General features: G+C 34.0%; 1 protein-coding gene across 1 annotated transcript in view; it reads left to right on the top strand.

The window, feature by feature from the left end:
* LOC133083007 (lysine-specific demethylase 6A-like) overlaps nucleotides 1-21,377 on the top strand; it is a 157,723-nt gene that overhangs the window by 125,051 nt on the left and 11,295 nt on the right. Inside the window, exons 22-27 of the mRNA XM_061179670.1 lie at nucleotides 4,856-4,916; nucleotides 4,994-5,069; nucleotides 5,722-5,870; nucleotides 10,031-10,145; nucleotides 13,191-13,378; nucleotides 16,764-16,905. Coding sequence (XP_061035653.1) covers nucleotides 4,856-4,916; nucleotides 4,994-5,069; nucleotides 5,722-5,870; nucleotides 10,031-10,145; nucleotides 13,191-13,378; nucleotides 16,764-16,905 — 731 coding nt within the window. The remainder of the gene's footprint in view (nucleotides 1-4,855; nucleotides 4,917-4,993; nucleotides 5,070-5,721; nucleotides 5,871-10,030; nucleotides 10,146-13,190; nucleotides 13,379-16,763; nucleotides 16,906-21,377) is intronic.

Genomic DNA, 21,377 nt, shown 5'->3' with positions numbered 1-21,377 from the left:
ATTTCAGATTCTTTTCAGAAGGATGTGTACTGATTGCTCTAAATTTCTCGCCAACGACTGGGTTGGGTGCATCTCACAAATTTTATGACTTCTGTGTTTTCATTTTAATTTGGTTCAAAATAATTTTTTATTTCTTTTGAGATTTTTCTTTTTGACCATGTGTTGTTTTAGTATCCATGTGTTTTGGGATTTTCTGTCTATCTTTGTTTTACTGATTTCTAGTTTAGTTCCACTGTTATCTGACAGGAGGTATTGTATCTTTTGAATTTGCAAAGGTGTGTTTAGTGGTCTGGAATGTGGTCTTAGAGAACATTCCATGTGAACTTGAGAAGAATGTGTAGTTTTTGATGTAGTATATAATTGTCCATTTCATTCAGTTGATTGATGGAGCTATTGAGTTCCATTGTGTCCTTACTGGTTGTGTGCCTGCTGAAAATATTCCTCATTGAAATCTCCAACTCTACTAGTGGATTCATCTATTTCTTCTTGCAATTCCGTCAGTTTTTGCCACATGAAAAAGAAAATTTGCCACATGTATTTTGATGCTGTTGTTAGGCTTATACACATTAAGCATTATTTTTGTCTTTTTGAAGACTTCACCCATTTATCATTGTATTGCTCTGCTTTGTCTCTGTTCCAAAGTATAACCTGTCTGAAATTAATCTTAGCTACTCCCACATTCTTTTGATTAGTGTTAGCATGGTATATATTTTGCCATCCATTTCTTTTTTAATGTGTATGTGTCTTTATATGTAACATGGTCCTCATACACCACTTGTATTTGGGTCTTAATTTTTTATCCACTCTGACAACTTCTGTCTTTTAATTGGTGTGTTTAGACCATTGACATTCAAAGTGCTTACTGATATAGTTTGATTAATACCTACCATTTTGTTACTTTTTGTGCTAATTTTACTAATATTTTGCTTTTATATTTTTCTTTCACTGTTTCTGCCTTTTAAAAACTTTAATTGAGCATAGTATATGATACTTTTTCTCTGCTTAGCACATCAGTTATAGTTAAAATTTTTTTTTTTAGTGTTTGCCTTAGAGATTGCAATATACCTTTACAACTAATCCAATTCTACTTTCAAGTAACACTGTACAGCTGCAGGGGCTGCACGAGGATCTTATTACACATTATGGCAATTTTTTCTCTACTGCTCCTTGAACCATTGGTGTCATTCATTTCATATATATATATATATCTATATATATATCTATATATAGATATATATATATCTGCATACATAAAATACCTTGTTTCTATTATTATTTTGAACAAAGTGTAATCTGTTAGATTAGTTAAGAATAAGAAGAATATTAGACCGTCAAAATGGATTAAAGACTTGAATGTAAGACCTGAAATCATAAACCTCCTAGAAGAAAATATAGGCAGTAAGCTCCTTGACATTGGTCTCGGCAGTGACTTTTTAGATTTGACACTAAATGCAAAGGCAACACTAAAAAACTTCTGCATAGCAAAGGAGACAATCAACAAAACAAGACGGTAACCTACAGAATGGGAGAAAATATTTGCAAATCTTATATCTGATAAGGGGTTAATAGCTAAAGTATATATGGAACTCATATAGCTCAACAGAAAACAAAGAAATTATCCACTTAAAAATTAGGAGCAGATTGCAATAGATATTTTTTCAAAGAAGTTAGACTAATGGCCAGCTGGTTCATGTTAAAAATTCTCAACATTACTAATCGCCAGGGAAATGCAAATAAAAACCACAATGCAATACTACCCTCACACCTGTTTGAATGGCTATCATTAAAAAAACTAGAGGTATGTGAGGATGTAGAGAATAAGGAACGCTTGTGTACTGTTGGTGGGTAGGTAAACTGGCACAGTCACTATGGAGAAAAATATGGAGGTTCCTCAAAAAAACTAAAAATAGACCTGCCATGGATGCAGTAGTTGGACTGCTGGCCAAATACCTGAAGAATATATCATGACTATCTCAAAAAGGTATCTGCAGCCCCTTGTTCATTGTAGCATTAGTTACAAGACCAAAAATGGCAGCAACTTAAGTGTACATCACAGATGAAGAAATAAAGAAAATGGGTGTGTCTGTGTGTGTGTGTGTAGACAATAAAAACTAAACGTATTTTAATCATTTTATAATACATACATATGTCAAATCATTTATTGTATACCTAAACATGATACAGTGTTAAATGTTATTTATATCAATTATAAAAACAAATATAAGAAATATTTTTATTTTCTTTCACTTACTCCTTTTTTGGATGCTTTTATTTTTGTATATCAGAAACTCTGACCTGTATCATTTTTCTTCTCTAAAGAACTAAATATTCTTACAAGGCAGTTTTTCTAGCAGCAGTGTCTGTAAATTTTTGTTCACCTGAAAAGCCTTTACATCTCTTTTACTCTTAAAGGGTCATTTCTGAGGGTACAGAATTCTAGTGTGATTTTTTTTTTTTTCAGCTTCACTGTATTCTTGCATGCATGGTTTCTGAAGAAGAGTTGGATGTTAATCCTTATGTATGATCCAGTATAAATGAGATGTTTTCATTTTCTCAGGCTCCAATTCTCAACTCTTCCCGTATCTTTGATTTTCTGTAGTTTGAGTATTGTACACCTAGCTTTAGGGTTTGGACATTCATCCTTCTTGATTTTACTCAGAACTTCTGTGTTCTGTGGTTTAATATCTCTTCATTTGGGGAGGGGGAGCAGGAGTTTATTTATTTACTTATTTTTTATTTTTATTTATTTATTTTTGCTGCACTGCACAGGATGCAGGATCTTTGTTCCCAGGCTAGGGATTGAACCCAGCCCCAGCAGTGAAAGTTCTGAGTTCTAAATACTGGACCACTGGGAATTCCTGCTTGTTCATATATTTCTTCTCTTTCTACATTGCCAGTTTGTGTATGTTACATCTTCATAACTTTCCCACAGTCCTTGCATCTTCTGGGGGGTGTTCTGTGAATTTTTTTTCTTCTTTTTTTTCTTTTTCCGATTTGGAAATTTCAGATATCCTCAAACTCAAATTTCTTCCTTACCTGTAACCATTTTTAATACTCCCATGAAAAGCATTCTTCAGTTCTGTTTATGTTTTTGACTTCTAGCGTTTCTTTCTGGTTCTTTTTAAAAATTTCCGTTTCCCTGCTTACATTGCCCATCTGTTTAGTATGATTTCTACTTTATCATTTAGAATTCTTTGCATAATAAACTACAATTTAAAATTATTAGTCTTAGAATTCCAGCATTTGCACCATGTCAGAGACTGTTCCAGGTGCTTGCTATGTGTTTTCGTGCTATTTTTCTGACTTCTAGTATACCTTGTAATTTTTTGTTGAAAGACAGACATGATGTGCTGGGTAAAAGGAACTGCTGTAAATAATCCTTAGTAATGTATTGGTAAAAAATATTGGGGTAGGGGAAATATTCTATTATCCTGTGATTTGGTCTCAGTCTTTGTGAACCTGTGCCTCTATACTGTGAACTTCACTAGTGCTTCATCTTTGGGTTTTTGTTTTCCCCATTCTTTGAGTAAGACTGGATGGCTAGAGTGAGCTGGAGATGGGTATTTCCCTCCTCTCTGGAGATGTAGGTCTGATAAAATCCCAGAAAGTTAGGCTCTGGTTAAGTAGTTTCTCCTGAGGGCAGATCTTGCTAAGAAGAAAATAATGCTCTGGTATGTTTCAGAAGGGGATTTTTTCTGATATTTTCTGTGGTTTTTCTTTCCCCAGCATAGGTATCCATGGAGGTTTCTGCTCCCATTAGTTTTGATTTCCGTTATTCACCCCTCTCTCCAGTTTTGGGGGCAACAGTTTGCCATGTGTTCTCACTTCTCTTAAGTAATCTGAGAATTATTCATTGCATGGTTTGTACTTGTGGTTAGGATGCAGTGGCTACTTCCGAGCTTCTTACGTGTTTGACAAAGTCATTTTGTAAAGTATTTAATTTGCGATTCGTTTCCCTATTCTATGAGTTGTCATTTCACTTTTTCTTGATGGTGTCCTTTGAAGCACAGAATTTTAAAGTTTAGGTGAATACTTTTTTTTTCAGTTGCTTTACTTTTGGTGTCAGAGCTAAGGAATGTTTGCCTAATTACATGGTCATTCAGATTTACTCTTATGTTTTATTGTAAGAGTTTTATAGTTGTAGCTCTTACATTTGGGTCATTGATCCATTAATTTTTCTATTTGGTAAAAGGTAGGGGCCTAACATCATTCTTTTAAATGTGGATTTCCAGTTGTTACAGCACCATTTCCTCATAGAATTTTATTAACACCTTTGTCAAGAGAACACATTTTTATTCAGCATTTAATTTCCTTACTAGTGCTATGTGTTTTGTTATTTATATAGAATTTATTGTGTCAGTAATTTCGTCTGTGAAGAATTTCTTTATATTTCCTTAATTTTCTTAGTGTACTCACCACAGGCAAGGTCAGAATAACAAAAGAAATCTATAGTTAATAATAGACAATCTTGAATTTCTTACCCTATACATCTCATAACTGTTGTTTTTGTATGCACACACACTTCTGCCGGTTTAGAATATGTGCTTCAGCATTGATTCTTGGCATTCATAAGTAATTTTGATACTTAGCAAGATTACAGAATCTTGCTTTAATTATTTTTTCTTTATCATTTTGTATTTGTGGCAAGTACAAGAACCTGCAGATTTCATTCTTATTGAAGAGTATATATAGGGAAAAACAAACTTTGCTTTTTTGGTGAAATGTGCCTATAGCAAATTAGTTTTCAGATCATAACCAATAGCACTCATGTAGATATGACTTTTATTCAGCTGTATAATGGGAACTGTAGTCTGTAGCACAATACTAAGTGTGAATGTATTTGCTTAATCTATAGGAAGAAAGTGAGAAAAGAATGCAACATAAAGAATATTCGGATAATGAATCCACATCTTCAGATAAGTAAATTTTAGTGTGCACTCTATTTCTGTCCAAAAGGCATGAATTTAATTTAATTTAATTTTTTTTTTTTTAAGTTCTGGAAGGAGAAGGAAAGGACCGTTTAAAACTATAAAATTTGGGACTAACATTGACCTCTCTGATGACAAAAAGTAAGGCCTCCTGTTCTATTTCCATGAAGTACAAATAGGATTGCAGGATTGGAAACTGCCTACTTTCATATTTTCTTTAATCCAGTGGTTACAATGTGTGTGTGTGTGTGTGTGTTGACAAAGAAGTTCTAGCTAAAAATGCTAGTGTTACAGAATCATTTTCGTTACATTATTTATTTATTTATTTATTTTGGCTGTGCCGGGTCTTAGTTGGGGCACATGGGATCTTCGTTGTGGCATGTGGACTCTTAGTTGCGGCATGCATGTGGGATCTAGTTCCCCGGACCAGGGATTGAACCCAGGCCCCCTGCATTGGGAGCACAGAGTTACCCACTGGACCACCAGGGAAGTCCCTAGATTATGAATTTAGATTTTTGTTACCAAAGAATGCCAAAACAGTTTTACAGATTTACAAGTAAAAATTATTTCTTTCATTTATAAGATTATCATAAATTTTTATGATTTTTTTTTTAAGTAACCTGCTTTAGGTCTTTTTTTTGGAAATAGTTAAATACTAGTTCTTTTGATCTTAAAAGTATAATATTAGAGATTTAAATGTTTTCTAATTGGATCACAAGATTTTTGAGGACATGGTTAATTCTCATAAATATTTGCTGCAGGATTATACTTGTAATCTGTTACTGTATTTCAGGTGGAAGTTGCAGCTGCATGAACTGACTAAACTTCCGGCTTTTGTACGTGTTGTATCAGCAGGAAATCTTCTAAGCCATCTTGGTCATACCGTACTGGGCATGAATACAGTTCAGCTGTACATGAAAGTTCCAGGGAGTCGGACACCAGGTTATTTTTATGAAATAACTTCCCTTGTAGAGTTGAAAAAAAGAGTTATTTAGTTAAATGTGATAGATGCACCTGCAATCAGTTTCCCGTTTGTAACTAATAAAGCCAAAAGGATTTTAGAATTCTTTCTAATAGGCAAAAATAATTTGTAATTAAAGCTGAGAATATTAATTTGTTCTGTCAGTGTGACTTTTATCCTTTTTATATGTAAACATCAAGACGATCAGAAAAATTTAACCTAGCAAGGGGACATTAAGTTGCTCAGTGAGTAAAGGAACTTAAAGCGCTTGAGAAGCTTTGTCTTGATTCCATTGACTGCAGATTGTCAGTTTTCCACTTCTTGTTCATCACAGTTACAGTTCTTACTAATAATGAACTAGTATGTATGCTACATGTAATAAAAGCTTCACGGAAAATACTTAAAATTTGGGATGCTCTAGTATTTGCTAAACTGTCCCATTATATTTCTTAAAATGTAACTCATAAACTAATGTAGAAGTCAGGTAACTTAAAAAGTTAAATAGTAAGTATTTTATGCTTTATAAGCCAAGAGGTTAAATTGAGAATATTATGAAGATACATATGTAAAAATAGAAAAAACTTACTTCCATGTCTGTTCATTGATGAAAGTCAAAATACCTAATAGTTGAGACAAAATTGAGACAAATTATTGACAAAATACAAATAACCCTAAAGGGGGAATAACATTTTATCTTACTGGGGCTCAAAGTCAGTATTCCCTGTCATCAGAATAAGCTACAAATGTACATCTGTTAAAACTTTAGTGAGATTTTTACATGTTTCATCTTTAAAAATATTTTTCATGTAAATAAATGCTGCCAGATATTGTTATTAATCTATGAGCTTATTTTATTGAGTGCCTTTAACTAGTTGGCAGGCATTTACAGAATTCTGTTAGGGTTTTTTTGTTGTTGTTTTTGTTTTTGTCTTACTTTACATTTTCCTTTTGTATTTAATTGCATTTCAGATGCAGTTTTTTCAGTTGAAGGTCAGTTAGAAGGCTTTTGCAATATGGAAATGTTCTCTGCACTTGCATTAGGGTTTGCAGCAGATGTTTAAGGGAAAGAATGTGTAGCATTTCATTTAATTTTTGATACCACAGCAGAGTATAATGTACCTTTATCAATGGCTGACAGTTGGCTTCATTCAAAAAATTTACAGTCTCTGAAAATTATAGCACAGTGTCACCACTGCAAAGCCATGGGGAATATCAGGACAGTCGGCTTCTGTTTCTGTCCCAAATTCATGGATTTGGTATTAAGTCTTTGAGAGTGGCACGCATGTGCACACACACACACACGCAATTTTTGTAAAGTATCTGTCAGTGAATAATAGTACAATGAAAAACCACAGACATCTAGTACCTGAACATTTTCACAGACTTTGTTAATTTTCCAAGTACACTTTTTTCTCCCAGGCATATTTTCCCTACCATTAGTTGTAATTCTTCTTAGCAGATTCCAATGCAGTAGTACTTGATTTAATATTTTTGGAACTTTGAAAATATTCTCACTTAACAGTTGGTCCTGTGAAGATCACTTTTAGAGACAAAATCTTCAGTGACTTCACATTTGGCATTGACTCCTCAAGTAAACAATACCAACTGAGTAGTATTAGTAGTACTTGTTGACTTATGAAGGGCCAAGGAAAACTGCTTGAAATGATTTTCTTTGTTTTTAATAGATCATTGATGTTTCCTCAAAAGTTACTTACTACATTTTTTAATTGATTACTGATATGACTTCCATCATCTTCATTGAGTAGCTGTTCTCAACAAAAGGCTAATCATGTGGAAACATTTTATTTTCTCTAGAAATGTTTTTTTACCTGCTACAACCAAACATGACTTAATTAACATGCTATCTGTAAACAGCTTTGCTTGCCTGCCCAGAGACGAACTTTGGTTCAGCCTCGGTTTTGTTTTTTTTGTTTGTTTGTTTGGTGAAAATGTCTGCCATGATCATATAATGCATTTTAAGTTTTCTAATTTTTCTTTCACTGTTTCCATATGAGACATAATGATCATTTGGTTTGGTAGTTTCAAGGAACATAGTAATATTTTAGCACAGAAAGAACATCATTACATGGTAAGTACAGTGCTTTCCTGTTAAATGGAGTAAATCATTCACATTCCTAAATACCTTAAAAGTGTTACATTTGACATTTGTTTTTCTTCTCTTCACATTATGGTTATACACTTGTAATTTAAAGAAATGAAATGTTGAAGTATGATGATGTGCTTTCCAGTTAAGATGCTATTGAGTTATAACGGTGTTAAGGCAATTTGTATATAGTTGCCAACCAGCAGTGTGAAGTTATGAGACTGCACAAGGTCTCTGTTATAACTGCTTAATTCTGATGTTGTAGTATGAATACACCTGTAGACAGAGCATAAACTAATAAACCTATCTGCATCCCAAGAATTTTATTTATAAGAACAGGTGTTTGGCCAAGAGGCCATAGTTTGCCATCTCCTGATTTAAAATCATAAAGTTTCATTCAACGCAAATATAAAATCATCTTTGTTCCCTTTGTGTTGACATTGCTTATGTCATAGGTGACAGTCTAGATACTTAATAATTTTGTAAGTTCCGGTCTCTGGAAGTTAGGTCAGATGTTAGCAGGAAACAGCCAGTTCAACTATATGCTGATATGTACAGGCTACATGTCATTTTCTTGTTTTTCTGTTTTCTCCTTGCAGCAGCTATAGTTCTTTCTTCTTCACCACATTCGCACTGTAAAGTGGCCAACTAACTTTTTAAAATAGGTTGTTGCTTTTATGTAATGAGTTAGGGTGCCCAGCTTTGTGTGCTCATTGGAATCTTCTGGAAAACTTTTAGAAGAAATACTGAATCATTTTGAGGATGAGATGTCAGTACTTTTTAAAAGCTCCTCAGGGATTCTGCTGTACAACCAGGCATAGAACCCATTGGTTGGAATGTTTATTCCCAGGCTATTATTGGAAATTCACTTTACATGATACTGTTTTGTCAGTATTTGGGTCAGGTGGAAAGAAATGAAAAATGCTAATAATTGAAAAAAGATTTAATATCTTGGCATTCTTTGTCACTAATAACTTCATAATACCAGGCAAGAATTTCACCTTTCAAGATTTTTAAATGTATGTATAGTATTGACTAGATCTTTTTGTTTTTGACTGCGTCGGGTATTAGCTGCAACATGCAGGATCTTTTGTTGTGGCTCGTGGGCTTTTCTCTAGTTGTGGTGCACGGGCTTAGTTGCCCTGCAGCATGTGGGATCTTAGTTCCTCAGCCAGAGGTTGAACCCATATCCCCTGGATTGGAAGGTGGATTCTTAACCACTGGACCACCAGGGAAGTCCCTGGACTAGATCTATTAAGGTTCATTTGTATTTGAAAATTATTTCATCCTATTTGGAATATTTTGTAAAAGTAAATATGTGAAAATGAAATGAATCAAAGGAAATAGAAAATGTCTTCTTGCATTTAAAATCTAGGGGCAGAAGCCAAATTTAGTATATTACCTCTTTGTGCCTAAAAGTTCTTGGGTGTTTCATTTGTTCATATGTCATTAGTTCCTCAATATTATCCTACGGATATCTAAGGATTTCCTTAGAAGAAATTTGTGATATGTTTTAGTCTGCTCTGTATAATTCAAACAAACATTGTGTTAAGTTCCTGTTTGGTAAAGTTACTGTTCTTACTTATTGATACATAAAAGAAATGGTATGTGCTACAACAGTTTACATTCTGACATGGCCTTTACATGTGTTCTGAAAAATTTAGGTTGCTCTCAACCCACATTCTAAGAGATTACCATCTCTATCTCTGGTGGAGAGTTACAAGCATTTACAGTACGTAACAACATCAAATTGGGATGTTTATCGTAGTTACAAGTTGCTAAGGGGCCAGTTACATTTTGAAAACCATACCTCATTCATTAATTTTCTATACTCTTTGTGAGTTGGGGTAGTTTTTAGAGGTGGATGTAGTAATAGTGATAATAGCTAATATTTATTGCTTATTCATATGCTCTTCATTGATTTATAAGCATTTATTTTTCACCTAATCCTCAAAACAACTCAGTGATTCAAAGGCTCATTTCTCTCATTGAATTTGCAGTGTAATAATGATTTTTTTTTTTCCTTTTACATTTCAGGTCACCAAGAAAATAACAACTTTTGTTCTGTTAACATAAATATTGGTCCAGGTGATTGTGAATGGTTTGTTGTTCCTGAGGATTATTGGGGTGTTCTGAATGACTTCTGTGAAAAGTAGGTTTCTGAACTAAATTTTCTTTTAAAATAATTATGAGAAAACAGTTATTGTAAAGGACAAAGTCTGATCTTGAATTTTTCTTTTTAATAAATTTATTTATTTATTTTTGGCTGCATTGGGTCTTCGTTGTTGCGCGCAGGCTTTCTCTAGTGGTGGTGAGCGGGGGCTTCTCATTGTGGTGGCTTCTCCTGCTGCGGAGCACGGGCTCTAGGCATGCGGGCTTCAATAGTTGTAGCACACAGGCTCAGTAGTTGTGGCGCATGGGCTTAGTTGCTCCGCGGCATGTGGGATCTTCTAGTACCAGGGCTTGAACCCGTGTCCCCTGCATTGGCAGGCGGATTCTTAACCACTGTGCCACCAGGGAAGCCCTGATCCTGAAGTTTTAATTATCACTTATCTAATGATAAATACCATCAACAATTTATTATAAATGATTTTATTTCACATCTTTTATTTTCTTATATCAAATGAAAGATGCCATGAAACCAGTCTGTGCAATAGTAATAGATATGAATTCAGAGACTAGGGAGTGAATTGTTTTTTATGTTAATTTTTAAAACTGATACATTCATTTGAAAATTGTGCTTTAAAGAAAAATTAGGCTCATTATAATTGAGTTTAGAAATGGCAAGAATTCCAGAATTAATCACCTTACTCATAACTCAAGCTTGCGTATCTTTGTAAATTCAGCCTAAAATTATCAGTGTCCAGTAGCAAGCAAATTACCTGCCGTTTTCAGAGTTGGTAATGATACTGCTGTAGTGTAAATTATACATCATATAATTACACAATTAAAAATTGGATATACTTATTTTCATGTGTGATTATTTTAAAATCAATACACATATTTCATATACTAAAATCTTTAACATTATAGAGGGTCTTTACTCATAGTTTATTTAGTAAAAAGTATGTCATAGTGGTTAAAAAGAACAATACTCTAAACTTCTCTTAATTACTGTCAAGATATAGTCAGATTTTAATGTCTTATGTATAAGTTTTCCTTATGATAAGAAAGATGAAATTTTTTAAATTTTAAAATTGATCAGGGAAACAGTATAATCTTTCTTGTTTCTTTTTGTTTTGTTTTTCTTCCCCCCCGCCAACCCCCCAGGAAAATAGTATAATCTTCTATCTGAACTTTTGTCCACCAGAAAACTAGTGACTTAAGCAGGGGGGAAGAATTGTCATATGGGAAATCTCCATTGTGCTGCAGAAAGCATTTATTTCTTATATTGTGTGGTAGTTGTTACACATACAATATAGTGATTCTTATTATTTTGAGTAGAAACTGACTATTTTCAGGGTTTAACTTTCTTTGCTTTCAAATATCTTAGGTCAAGTATAGTTGGAAAAGATAGGTGATATCCCCGAAGTTTAAACTCCGGAGTAATAAAAATAATCAGGTTATCTTAAGTTGCAGAATGCCACTTGTCCTCTCAGCTTTTTACTATATATTGTTTTGCAGAAGGATATTGCTTCTAATGTCTGTAAGTTCTGTAGTTTATTTCATGATTCTGGATAACATGTTATGTTAAAATCAATCCCTGTTTTGAACTTTTGAAAAAAATGCTTGATCTATATGCCGTGGTTGGCTTTCCTTTCTTTTTTTTTCTATTATTTTTTTCTTTTTTCTTTTCTTATTTTATTTTAGTTTTTATTTTTATGGAGAGTTTTTAAAGTTTTTATGGAGAATTTTTTATTTTTATGGAGAGTTTCATGTTGGCAGTGTTGGGTGAACTAGGGCTAAGGTTTGTACTGTGCTTATACTTTTTTCTTTTCTTCTTTCGTCATTTCTCCCTTCCCTTCTCTCCCCTCCCCTCTCCCCTCCCCTTCCTCGCAGTATTTGAAACCTTATACCAAAAAAGAACCAGTGTTTATCCCTTAAATGTCAATGTCAGTCAGACTTGTCTCAAGAAAATCCTTCCATTTTAGAAGGAAAAAAAAGGAATAGAAGGTGGATTCTTAGAGACAACTCAAAGGCACCCTCTGTCGTATTTTTTCAGAGAAAACATAGAAATAAAGCAAAAGCTTTTTTTGGATCTTCAGAAAGGAACAGTCATACCATGTGAATTTTTTCTATTGAAAAAAATTAAATAATTTGAAATTGTTAATCTTACTATTCCTAGTAGAAAAATTGGTAACATAGTTTCATTAAAATACCTAATACTGTAATGAAGCAGAATAATAAAAAAACAGAATTTAAATAAAAGCTTAATAATTTGGTTTACCTGCTTTGGTGTTGCTGGTAGTGTTGATTCATGTAAGAACAAGGACCTTCTCTCAAATTCCTGGGAGAAAACAAGAGGCAGAAGTCTTCTTCCACTGTTGAATTGAGGGAAGGTCTTTGCTCTTACATCTGCCATAGGATTCTAGGTAAGAAGTAGTCTCTAAATTTCCTGTTTAACAGATTCCTAGATAGTAAAGAGGTTCTTTAAGAAGAAGGAGTAAATCAAAATATTCCTTGTTGAAAGAAAATTTAAAAATTAGTTTGTTCTGACCTGCCAACTCTTTTGTAAAGTTTTACTAGTACATAGCCACACCTGTTTGTTTATGTATTGTCTGTGACTGCTTTCTTACTGACATAGTTGAACAATTGCACCTGAAATCATAGTGCCCCAAATCTTAAAGAAAATGTTCTGTCTTGTGATGGTACTTAACCATTTGTCAACACTTCTAAATGGGTGAATTTTATTGTATGTGAATTATATCTAAATCAAATTGACATTAAACCAAAAAATCAGTTTATTTAAGTATAATTTGAAAATTTAACTTTTGTACTTTTGAAAAGTAAGTTTAGGCATATGGTACAGATCTTTGAATAAGTATACCTATTTTCATCTGCTATTAATTTTTTTCAGGACTGCTTCTTATGTTCTAGAGCTCTCAGTTTTGAAATGTATAGTTCTTGCTACAGTACTGTTAAGTTTTAATGAAGTATACAGTAAGAGCATCTTTTAGTCTTTTGAAATTATCTCTCCATTTTTGATGAGACATTAAAAGAAACTTTATCCATTAACATTATTCATTTTTTTTTTCAGAAATAATTTGAATTTCTTGATGAGTTCTTGGTGGCCCAATCTTGAAGATCTTTATGAAGCTAATGTTCCTGTATATAGGTTTATTCAAAGACCTGGAGATTTGGTCTGGATAAATGCAGGCACTGTGCACTGGGTTCAGGCTGTTGGCTGGTGCAACAATATTGCTTGGAATGTTGGTCCACTTACAGGTATTATAAATAATAATGACAGGTTTTACATTTTAAAGAATTCTAATATGTATTATTTTTCTATTAGAAAATAACTCACAAAAATTGAAAAATTGTGTCCTAGGAAAAATCTCAATGGTTAGTACAGAGAGTAAATTCAAGTTAAGAAATGGATGTAGCAAGTAACAAATGCATGCTTTTGTAGTCACAGAGGATATACTTTTGATATTTTAGACTGTTGTGTGTCCTTTTTATAAAGGAAATCTTTTATAGGGAAAAGCAAAGCAGAATAGTTATTTTTTAGACTTTTATTTCTTCTGATATATCACATGAACAGTCTTATGTCAAACTCTGTCTAAAATATATAAGATGAAAAATCTGGTCTTTGTTAGTTTTGTGACCTTGGATAAGTGTTTTGAAATCTCAGTGCGTCATTCTTTTAATCTGAAAAATGAGAAATTCTTGTAGTCTGAAAAAATGAGGGTTTCAGGGAATTTAATGAGATGTGAAAAGAGCCACGCACAATGCTTACCACATAGTAAGTGATCTTTAATGATAATTTTTAACTGTAATTCTTATAAAACAGTTTTTTTAAAATTTTTTATTGAAACAGGAAGTCACAAAAATTATAATCAGCCTCATTAGTTCAGTCAGTCCCATTTTTTTTCATCTTGATCTTTTGTTAGCACTTCTATGAATTCATCAGTTTTCCATTAGAGTTCTGAAAATGCTTATTCACTCAGTTCAGCAGTACAGTTACCAGAAACCTGTACTTGTCAGAGTCTTTTCCATGAATTCCTTGAGGATGAAACCCTTTTATAGGAACATTTTTGCAAAAGCATCAGAGTACACCCAAAACTGTCTATAAATGACAAAAGACTTAAAAATGACCACGGTTAAAGATTTGATGAAAGTTCATAATAATGCAATTGACAAGGAAATTTAGTTATTTCTGAGATATACTTTTTTTTTTAAAGATCTTTTTTTTTTTAATTTTTTTTTTTTAATTTTTATTTATTTATGACTGTGTTGGGTCTTCGTTTCTGTGCGAGGGCTTTCTCCAGTTGTGGCAAGTGGGGGCCACTCTTCATCGCGGTGCGCGGGCCTCTCACTATCGCGGCCTCTCTTGTTGCAGAGCACAGGCTCCAGACACGCAGGTTCAGTAATTGTGGCTCACGGGCCCAGTTGCTCCGCGGCATGTGGGATCTTCCCAGACCAGGGCTCGAACCCGTGTCCCCTGCATTGGCAGGCAGATTCTCAACCACTGCGCCACCAGGGAAGCCCTGAGATATACATTTTAAAGTAATAACTAGAATTATGACTTATAACATTATACCAGAACATACAAGATTTTTAGAAATTTCATGTAATGTCTGAAACATTTATATTAACATATTTCCATACAAATAACCCAAAGAAAGTTTAGTATTAGTTGTTTTGTTTGTTTTTTTATATTGCAGGTTCTTATTAGTCATCAGTTTTATACACATCAGTGTATACATGTCAGTACCAATCTCCCAATTCAGCACACCACCATCCCCACCCCACCGCACTTTTCCCCCCTTGGTGTCTTCGTTTGTTCTCTATATCTCTGTCTCAACTTCTGACCTGCAAACCGGTTCATCTGTACCATTTTTCTAGGTTCGACATACATGCATTAATATACGATATTTGTTTTTCTGACTTACTTCACTGTATGACAGTCTCTAGATCCATCCACGTCTCAACAAATGACTCAATTTCGTTCCTTTTTATGGCTGAGTAATATTCCATTGTATATATGTACCACAACTTCTTTATCCATTCGTCTGTCGATGGGCATTTAGGTTGCTTCCATGACCTGGCTATTGTAAATAGCGCTGCAATGAACATTGGAGTTCATGTGTCTTTTTGAATTACTGTTTTCTCTGGGTATATGCCCAGTAGTGGGATTACTGGATCATATGGTAATTCTATTTTTAGTTTTTTCAGGACCCTCCATACTGTTCTCCATAGTGGCTGTATCAGTTTACATTCCCACCAACAGTGCAAGAGGGTTCCCTTTTCTCCACAGACTCTCCAACATTTGTTGTTTGTAGATTTTCTGATGATGCCCATTCTAACTGGTGTGAGGTGATACCTCATTGTAGTTTTGATTTGCATTTCTCTAATAATTAGTGATGTTGAGCATTCTTTCATGTGTTTGTTGGCAATCTGTATATCTTCTTTGGAGAAATGTCTATTTAGGTCTTCTGCCCATTGTTGGATTGGGTTGTTTGTTTCTTTAATATTGAGCTGCATGAGCTGTTTAGATATTTTGGAGATGAATCCTTTGTCAGTTGCTTCATTTGCAAATATTTTCTCCCATTCTGAGGGATGTCTTTTGGTCTTGTTTATGGTTTTCTTTGCTGTGTAAAAGCTTTTAAGTTTCATTAAGTCCATATTTGTTTATTTTTATTTTTATTTCCATTACTCTAGGAGGTGGATCAAAAAAGATCTTGCTGTGATTTATGTCAAAGAGTGTTCTTCCTATGTTTTCCTCTAAGAGTTTTATAGTGTCCGGTGTTACATTTAGGTCTCAAATCCATTTTGAGTTTATTTTTGTGTATGGTGTTCGGGAGTGTTCTAATTTCATTCTTTTACATGTAGCTGTCCAGTTTTCCCAGCACCACTTATTGAAGAGACTGTCTTTTCTCCACTCTGTATTCTTGCCTCCTTTGTCATAGATAAGATGACCAAAGATGCATGGGTTTATCTCTGGGCTTTCTATGATATTCCATTGATCTATATTTCTTTTTTTGTGCCAGTACCATACTGTCTTGATTACTGTAGCTTTGTAATATAGTCTGAAATCCAGGAGCCTGATTCCTCCAGCTCTGGTATGGTGTTTTTCTTTCTCAAGATTGCTTTTGCTATTCGGGGTCTTTTGTGTTTCTGTACAAATTGTAAGATTTTTTGTTCTAATTCTGTGAAGAATGCCATTGGTAGTTTGATAGGGATTGCACTGAATCTGTAGATTGCTTTGGGTAGTAGAGTCATTTTCACATTGTTGATTCTTCGAATCAACATGGTATATCTCTCCATCTGTTTGTATCATTTTTAATTTCTTTCATCAGTGTCTTATAGTTTTCTGCATACAGGTCTTTTCTTTCCCTAGGTAGGTATATTCCTAGGTATTTTATTCTTTTTGTTGCAGTGGTAAATGGGAGTGTTTCCATAATTTCTCTTTCAGATTTTTCATCATTAGTGTATAAGAATGCAAGAGATTTCTGTGCATTGTGTATCCTGCAACTTATAAAACAGTTTTTTAGTGTTTTTAGTTTTTCAGAATTGCTCTTAAAATGGTCACCTGAGAGGTCATAATGATTATGTTCATGTATTTTGTTAGTTTGCTTTATAACTTAAAAAAAATTTTTTTTCCTCCTAGCCTGCCAGTATAAACTGGCAGTAGAACGGTATGAGTGGAACAAATTGCAAAGTGTGAAGTCAGTGGTTCCCATGGTTCATCTCTCCTGGAATATGGCACGAAATATCAAAGTCTCAGATCCCCAGCTTTTTGAAATGATTAAGTAAGTACTTTCCAAAATTGCTATAGTTCCTCTTTTGGGGGTGGTGGTGGGGATAGGGAACATGGTGAAGAGTGTTTCCTAATTATTTTTACCCCAAAGAATTATATCAGTTGACATCAGATGATAAAGTGATTCAGAAATCTTGACAAAATAAGAGCATTTGCATGTAAAAAAATATTTTTTCTTTCCAGATAGACAGATTGTTGTGGTACAAAGAGGAATGAAGGCATACATGTTTCTTTACTAGTAAATTCACACATCTGTGCTTTCCCTTACCCTCTGACCAAAGTGACGTCCTGGGATATCTTTAGTTTTAATATTTGATGTCTGTCTGCAGCACAGGGAGTGAGAATGATAATAAAATAAAAATATCTCGTAAAGAAATTAGCATTTAAAATAGTGTTTTAACTATTTAAATTTTCTGCCATAATTAAATCATCCCCTTACCTTCTTGAACCACTCATTACAAATTTAGTAGATAAACAATTTGAATATATATATTCTAGTAATTTCTGATTTATTAGCCTAGTTTCTGTTCCATTTCTTTTGTAAGTATATTTAGAATACAGGCATACCTCATTTTATTGCTCTTTGCCTTACTGCTCTTTGCAGATATTGTTTTCTACAAATTGAGGGTTTGTGGCAACCCTATAGAGAACAAGTCTGTCAGCACCATCTTTTCAGGAGCACTTGCCCACTTTCTTTCTTTGTGTCTCATGTTGGTAATTCTCACAATACTTCAGATTTTTTCTTTATTACTATATTTCCTGCAGTGATCTATGATTAGTGCTCTTTGATGTTACTATTGTAAAAAGATGATGACTTGCTGAAGGTTCACATGCTGATTAGCAATTTTTCTTGCAATGAAGTTTTTTTTTTTTTTTTAATTTTATTTATGGCTGTGTTGGGTCTTCGTTTCTCTGCAAGGACTTTCTCCTATTGCAGCAAGCGGGGGCCACTCTTCATCGTGGTGTGCGAGCCTCTCACTATCGCGGTCTCTCTTGTTGCGGAGCGCAGGCTCAGTAGTTGTGGCTCATGGGCTTAGCTGCTCCACGGCACGTGGGATCTTCCCAGACCAGGGCTCGAACCCGTGTCCCCTGCATTGGCAGGCAGACTCTCAACCACTGCGCCACCAGGGAAGCCCCAATGAAGTATTTTTAATTAAGGTGTATGGATTGTTATTTTTGATATAATGCTATTGCAGACTTAATAGACTACCATACATAGTAAACATAACTTTTGCGAAACCAGAAAAGTGTGTGACTTGCCTTATTGCAATATTTGCTTTATTGCAGTGGTATGGAATGGAACCATTATGTTTCTGCTTGTACATTTTTTCAGGCAGTGCCACTTAGTGCTTCTCCAGATTTCAGTTTACATGCTGTTCTTGCCCTTCTCCTCCCCCCACTCCATCACTAATGAAAAATAACTCTGCTAAATGAATTTGGGAAATTACAGGCTAAATAGTTAAACCAGTAATTTTTTTAGTTGTTCTTAAGTCACTTCAGGGCCTGTTTATGTTCATGAACTTTGTGAATGGGAGAGGGAGATTTACAGTGTCTCCCAAACCAGTATCTTTAAAAATAATGCTGGCTAATTTTAAACAATTTCAAACTTATTTTCAAAATTTTGTTCTAACCAATATATCCAAACAGAAATTGCAGGGTCAGGGCAATGTGCCTATGCACTGTTTTACTTATTGATTCATTCCTTTTTGTTAAATGTTTGAGAAATAAAGTTAGAAAAGTTTGAAAGAATGTTATTCAAATTTTTAACTAACAGAGTAATTCCTATTAAAAATCCACAATTTATGGGTGGTCATTTGGTAACTTCTTCAGTATGGTCATTACCTCAGCTCTAATTCATGAATATATTCATAGGCTGATCCAAAATGTACTTTTTGTCTCAATGCCCCAGATTTTTTTAGGATTTATGCAAAACGAATAACATTCAACAAGTATTTGAGAACCACATACTCTATGCTTGATGCTGTTCTTGGCAATAAAATAGATACTGCAGAGTATAAAACTAAATCTCTTCCTTTGTGAGATTTAATCTGTAGTGAAGCCAGACAGACAAATTCCCAAACAGATAAATAAGTTACTGTTAAGTAATATGAGTAAAATTTATTTTTGCAAATTTGTTTGTTTTTTGGTTAGGGGGTGAAGAATGCTGCACTTTTTGTTCAAGTGGCTTCTGAGAGCATGGTTTCCATACTTGGATAGGAATCATAAAAAGGAGAGAACTAGAAGAAGAGCTAGGATAAAGCATTTCAGGTCCCCAAAACAAGTGAAAGTCTTAAATGAGAACAACTTTGGTGTATTTTTGAGACAGAAATGGCTGTAACAGAATGAAGGAGGGGAATAGCTGTGGTAATGAGTTCATGAAAATGGTGAGGTACGAAATTATAGATGTAGGCACTGTTAAATAGTTTAGGTACTAATTCTGTGTGTGTAGAAGAAGGAGAGGGATAGATGTTGATTTATGTTTTAAAAATGTGAATCTATTACTTTGTGGAAAAAGGATTGGAGAATGGAAGATTAGAACTAAAGAGAACAGTTATAAGTCAATTGCAGAAATCCAGACTAACCTGGATTGTGATTGTATCAGTGGAACTGGGAAGAAGTATCAAACTGCAGTCTATTGGCAAATGTTTACACATAGATTGGATAGTGAGGTAAGGAAAAAGGAAGCAAGAAAAGACAATTATCATCTTGTGCTTTTGTTATCTCTAGTTCATAAACTTAAAACATCTCTCACTTCTGTCATTTTCATTTTCTACCCTCATTGTTCTCAACATCTTAGACCCCTTCCACTGTGTCAGTGTCTCTATCAGTATTTAAAATGCAGGACACCAAGTCTTGCCTTCCATGAATGGAAATGTTCCCATTTTTCTATGGTGGCATTTTAAATTACATTTTCTTTGTCATAGCAGTTTTCTTAATATTGGACTTGAGTATACAAATTCAGGTTTTCTTCTATTTAAATTACTGGAAATAGTTTTCATCCATATTTTCCTTACACATTTTTAAAAATATATTTAATACCCTAAGTGAATGTATTTACTTATTGGTGCTGTGTTTCTTGTAGAGTTTTTTAATACTTCCTTATAAAATATGGAATCATTTTGAATATTGACTGCATTTATTATAATTTCAGAATTCTGCTTCCACCTTTAGTTGTCTCTGTTTAATTAGCTCCTCTTTTTGTTATCACTCTGATTAAAAATGTTAACCAGGGTCATTCAGCCACCTCTCAAAATGTACTTTCATTCACCACCAATGCTTATTTGCAGTGTCTTTCATTTAATAGATATTTGAGTACTAGCTGAATAGATGGAACTGGGCTGAGCCCTGAAGATTTATAAATATTCTGTGCAAATTCCTGTCTTCATTTAGGGAAGATGGGGAGAGACAGTGGAGGTAGGAGGGCAAAAGTTGTAGAGCATGTAAATACATGGATTAAAAGTTGTAGATTTTAAAATGTATCAATGACATCAATTACAACTCAGTAAAAAAAATAATATCCTAATTTTTTTAAATGTTAATGCTATATATCTTGGATCCTAGAGTCAGGAATGTTTGGGGGGAGCTGTTCTTTGGAAAAGCAAGGTAATTTATGTGAAGGATGAAGGTATTAGGAGAAGGAAAGAGTAGAGGATTTGTTGTGGGAAAAGAATGAATGAAATATCCCTTTGGGTTTCCATATTAAGTAGGTTTTAGATGTCCAGTAGTACTTTGTAATCTTACTAATTTTTATTCTAAGTGCTGAACAAAAATTATTTCAGTTACACCGGGCTTAGGTCGCCTATCTAGATAGGTGCAGAATCAGCATTTTAAAACACCTATATTGGTTCAGGAGGAAGGTCTTTGTTTGTAATTGTTACACATCACTTCATTTGGGGCAGTAGCAAGACTGAGAAGATGGAAACAGATTTTAGAAAAAGCTATTGGAAATAACTTCAGAGAGCAAAGCAGGAGCCAACTAACTGGGGAGTGTTTTACCTACTATTTTGTGATTATTACCTTTACAGGAAGAGAACTAACAATGAGGAATAGAACTTCAAAGAATAGTTGTATTTAAGAACAGGAAAAATGAGGGACTAGATAAGAGAATGAACAGAGAGAGGCAGGAGAGCAATGAGAATATGTTGTTAAAGAAATAACAAAGATTTATCATTTTTGTTGTCTTCCCAGAAGTTTTTTTGCTGTTTAATTATTGTATCCATATCATTGCTTTTGTCCTCAAATCCTGTCAAAAGGAGGTGGTATTAATTTAACCTGTTTTGTGTGCTGTGTTGATTCCTAAACAGTTTCTTTCTTGTAATTCTTCCCTTTGCTTTGAGTCATTTGATGTGTTAGCTTTGGGCATCTTTTTCATTCCTCCATTCATAGCAGTATGGCTTTTCACTTTGATGTATCCCTGAAACTACTTGGTTGAGGTAACCAGTGACTAGCCATTTTAAATATAAG

The sequence above is a fragment of the Eubalaena glacialis genome, unplaced genomic scaffold (genome assembly GCF_028564815.1).
Source record: "Eubalaena glacialis isolate mEubGla1 unplaced genomic scaffold, mEubGla1.1.hap2.+ XY H_3, whole genome shotgun sequence".
Classification (NCBI taxonomy): domain Eukaryota; kingdom Metazoa; phylum Chordata; class Mammalia; order Artiodactyla; family Balaenidae; genus Eubalaena; species Eubalaena glacialis.
Note: the sequence above shows the minus strand (reverse complement) of the source record. Positions and strands in the feature narration are given on the sequence as shown.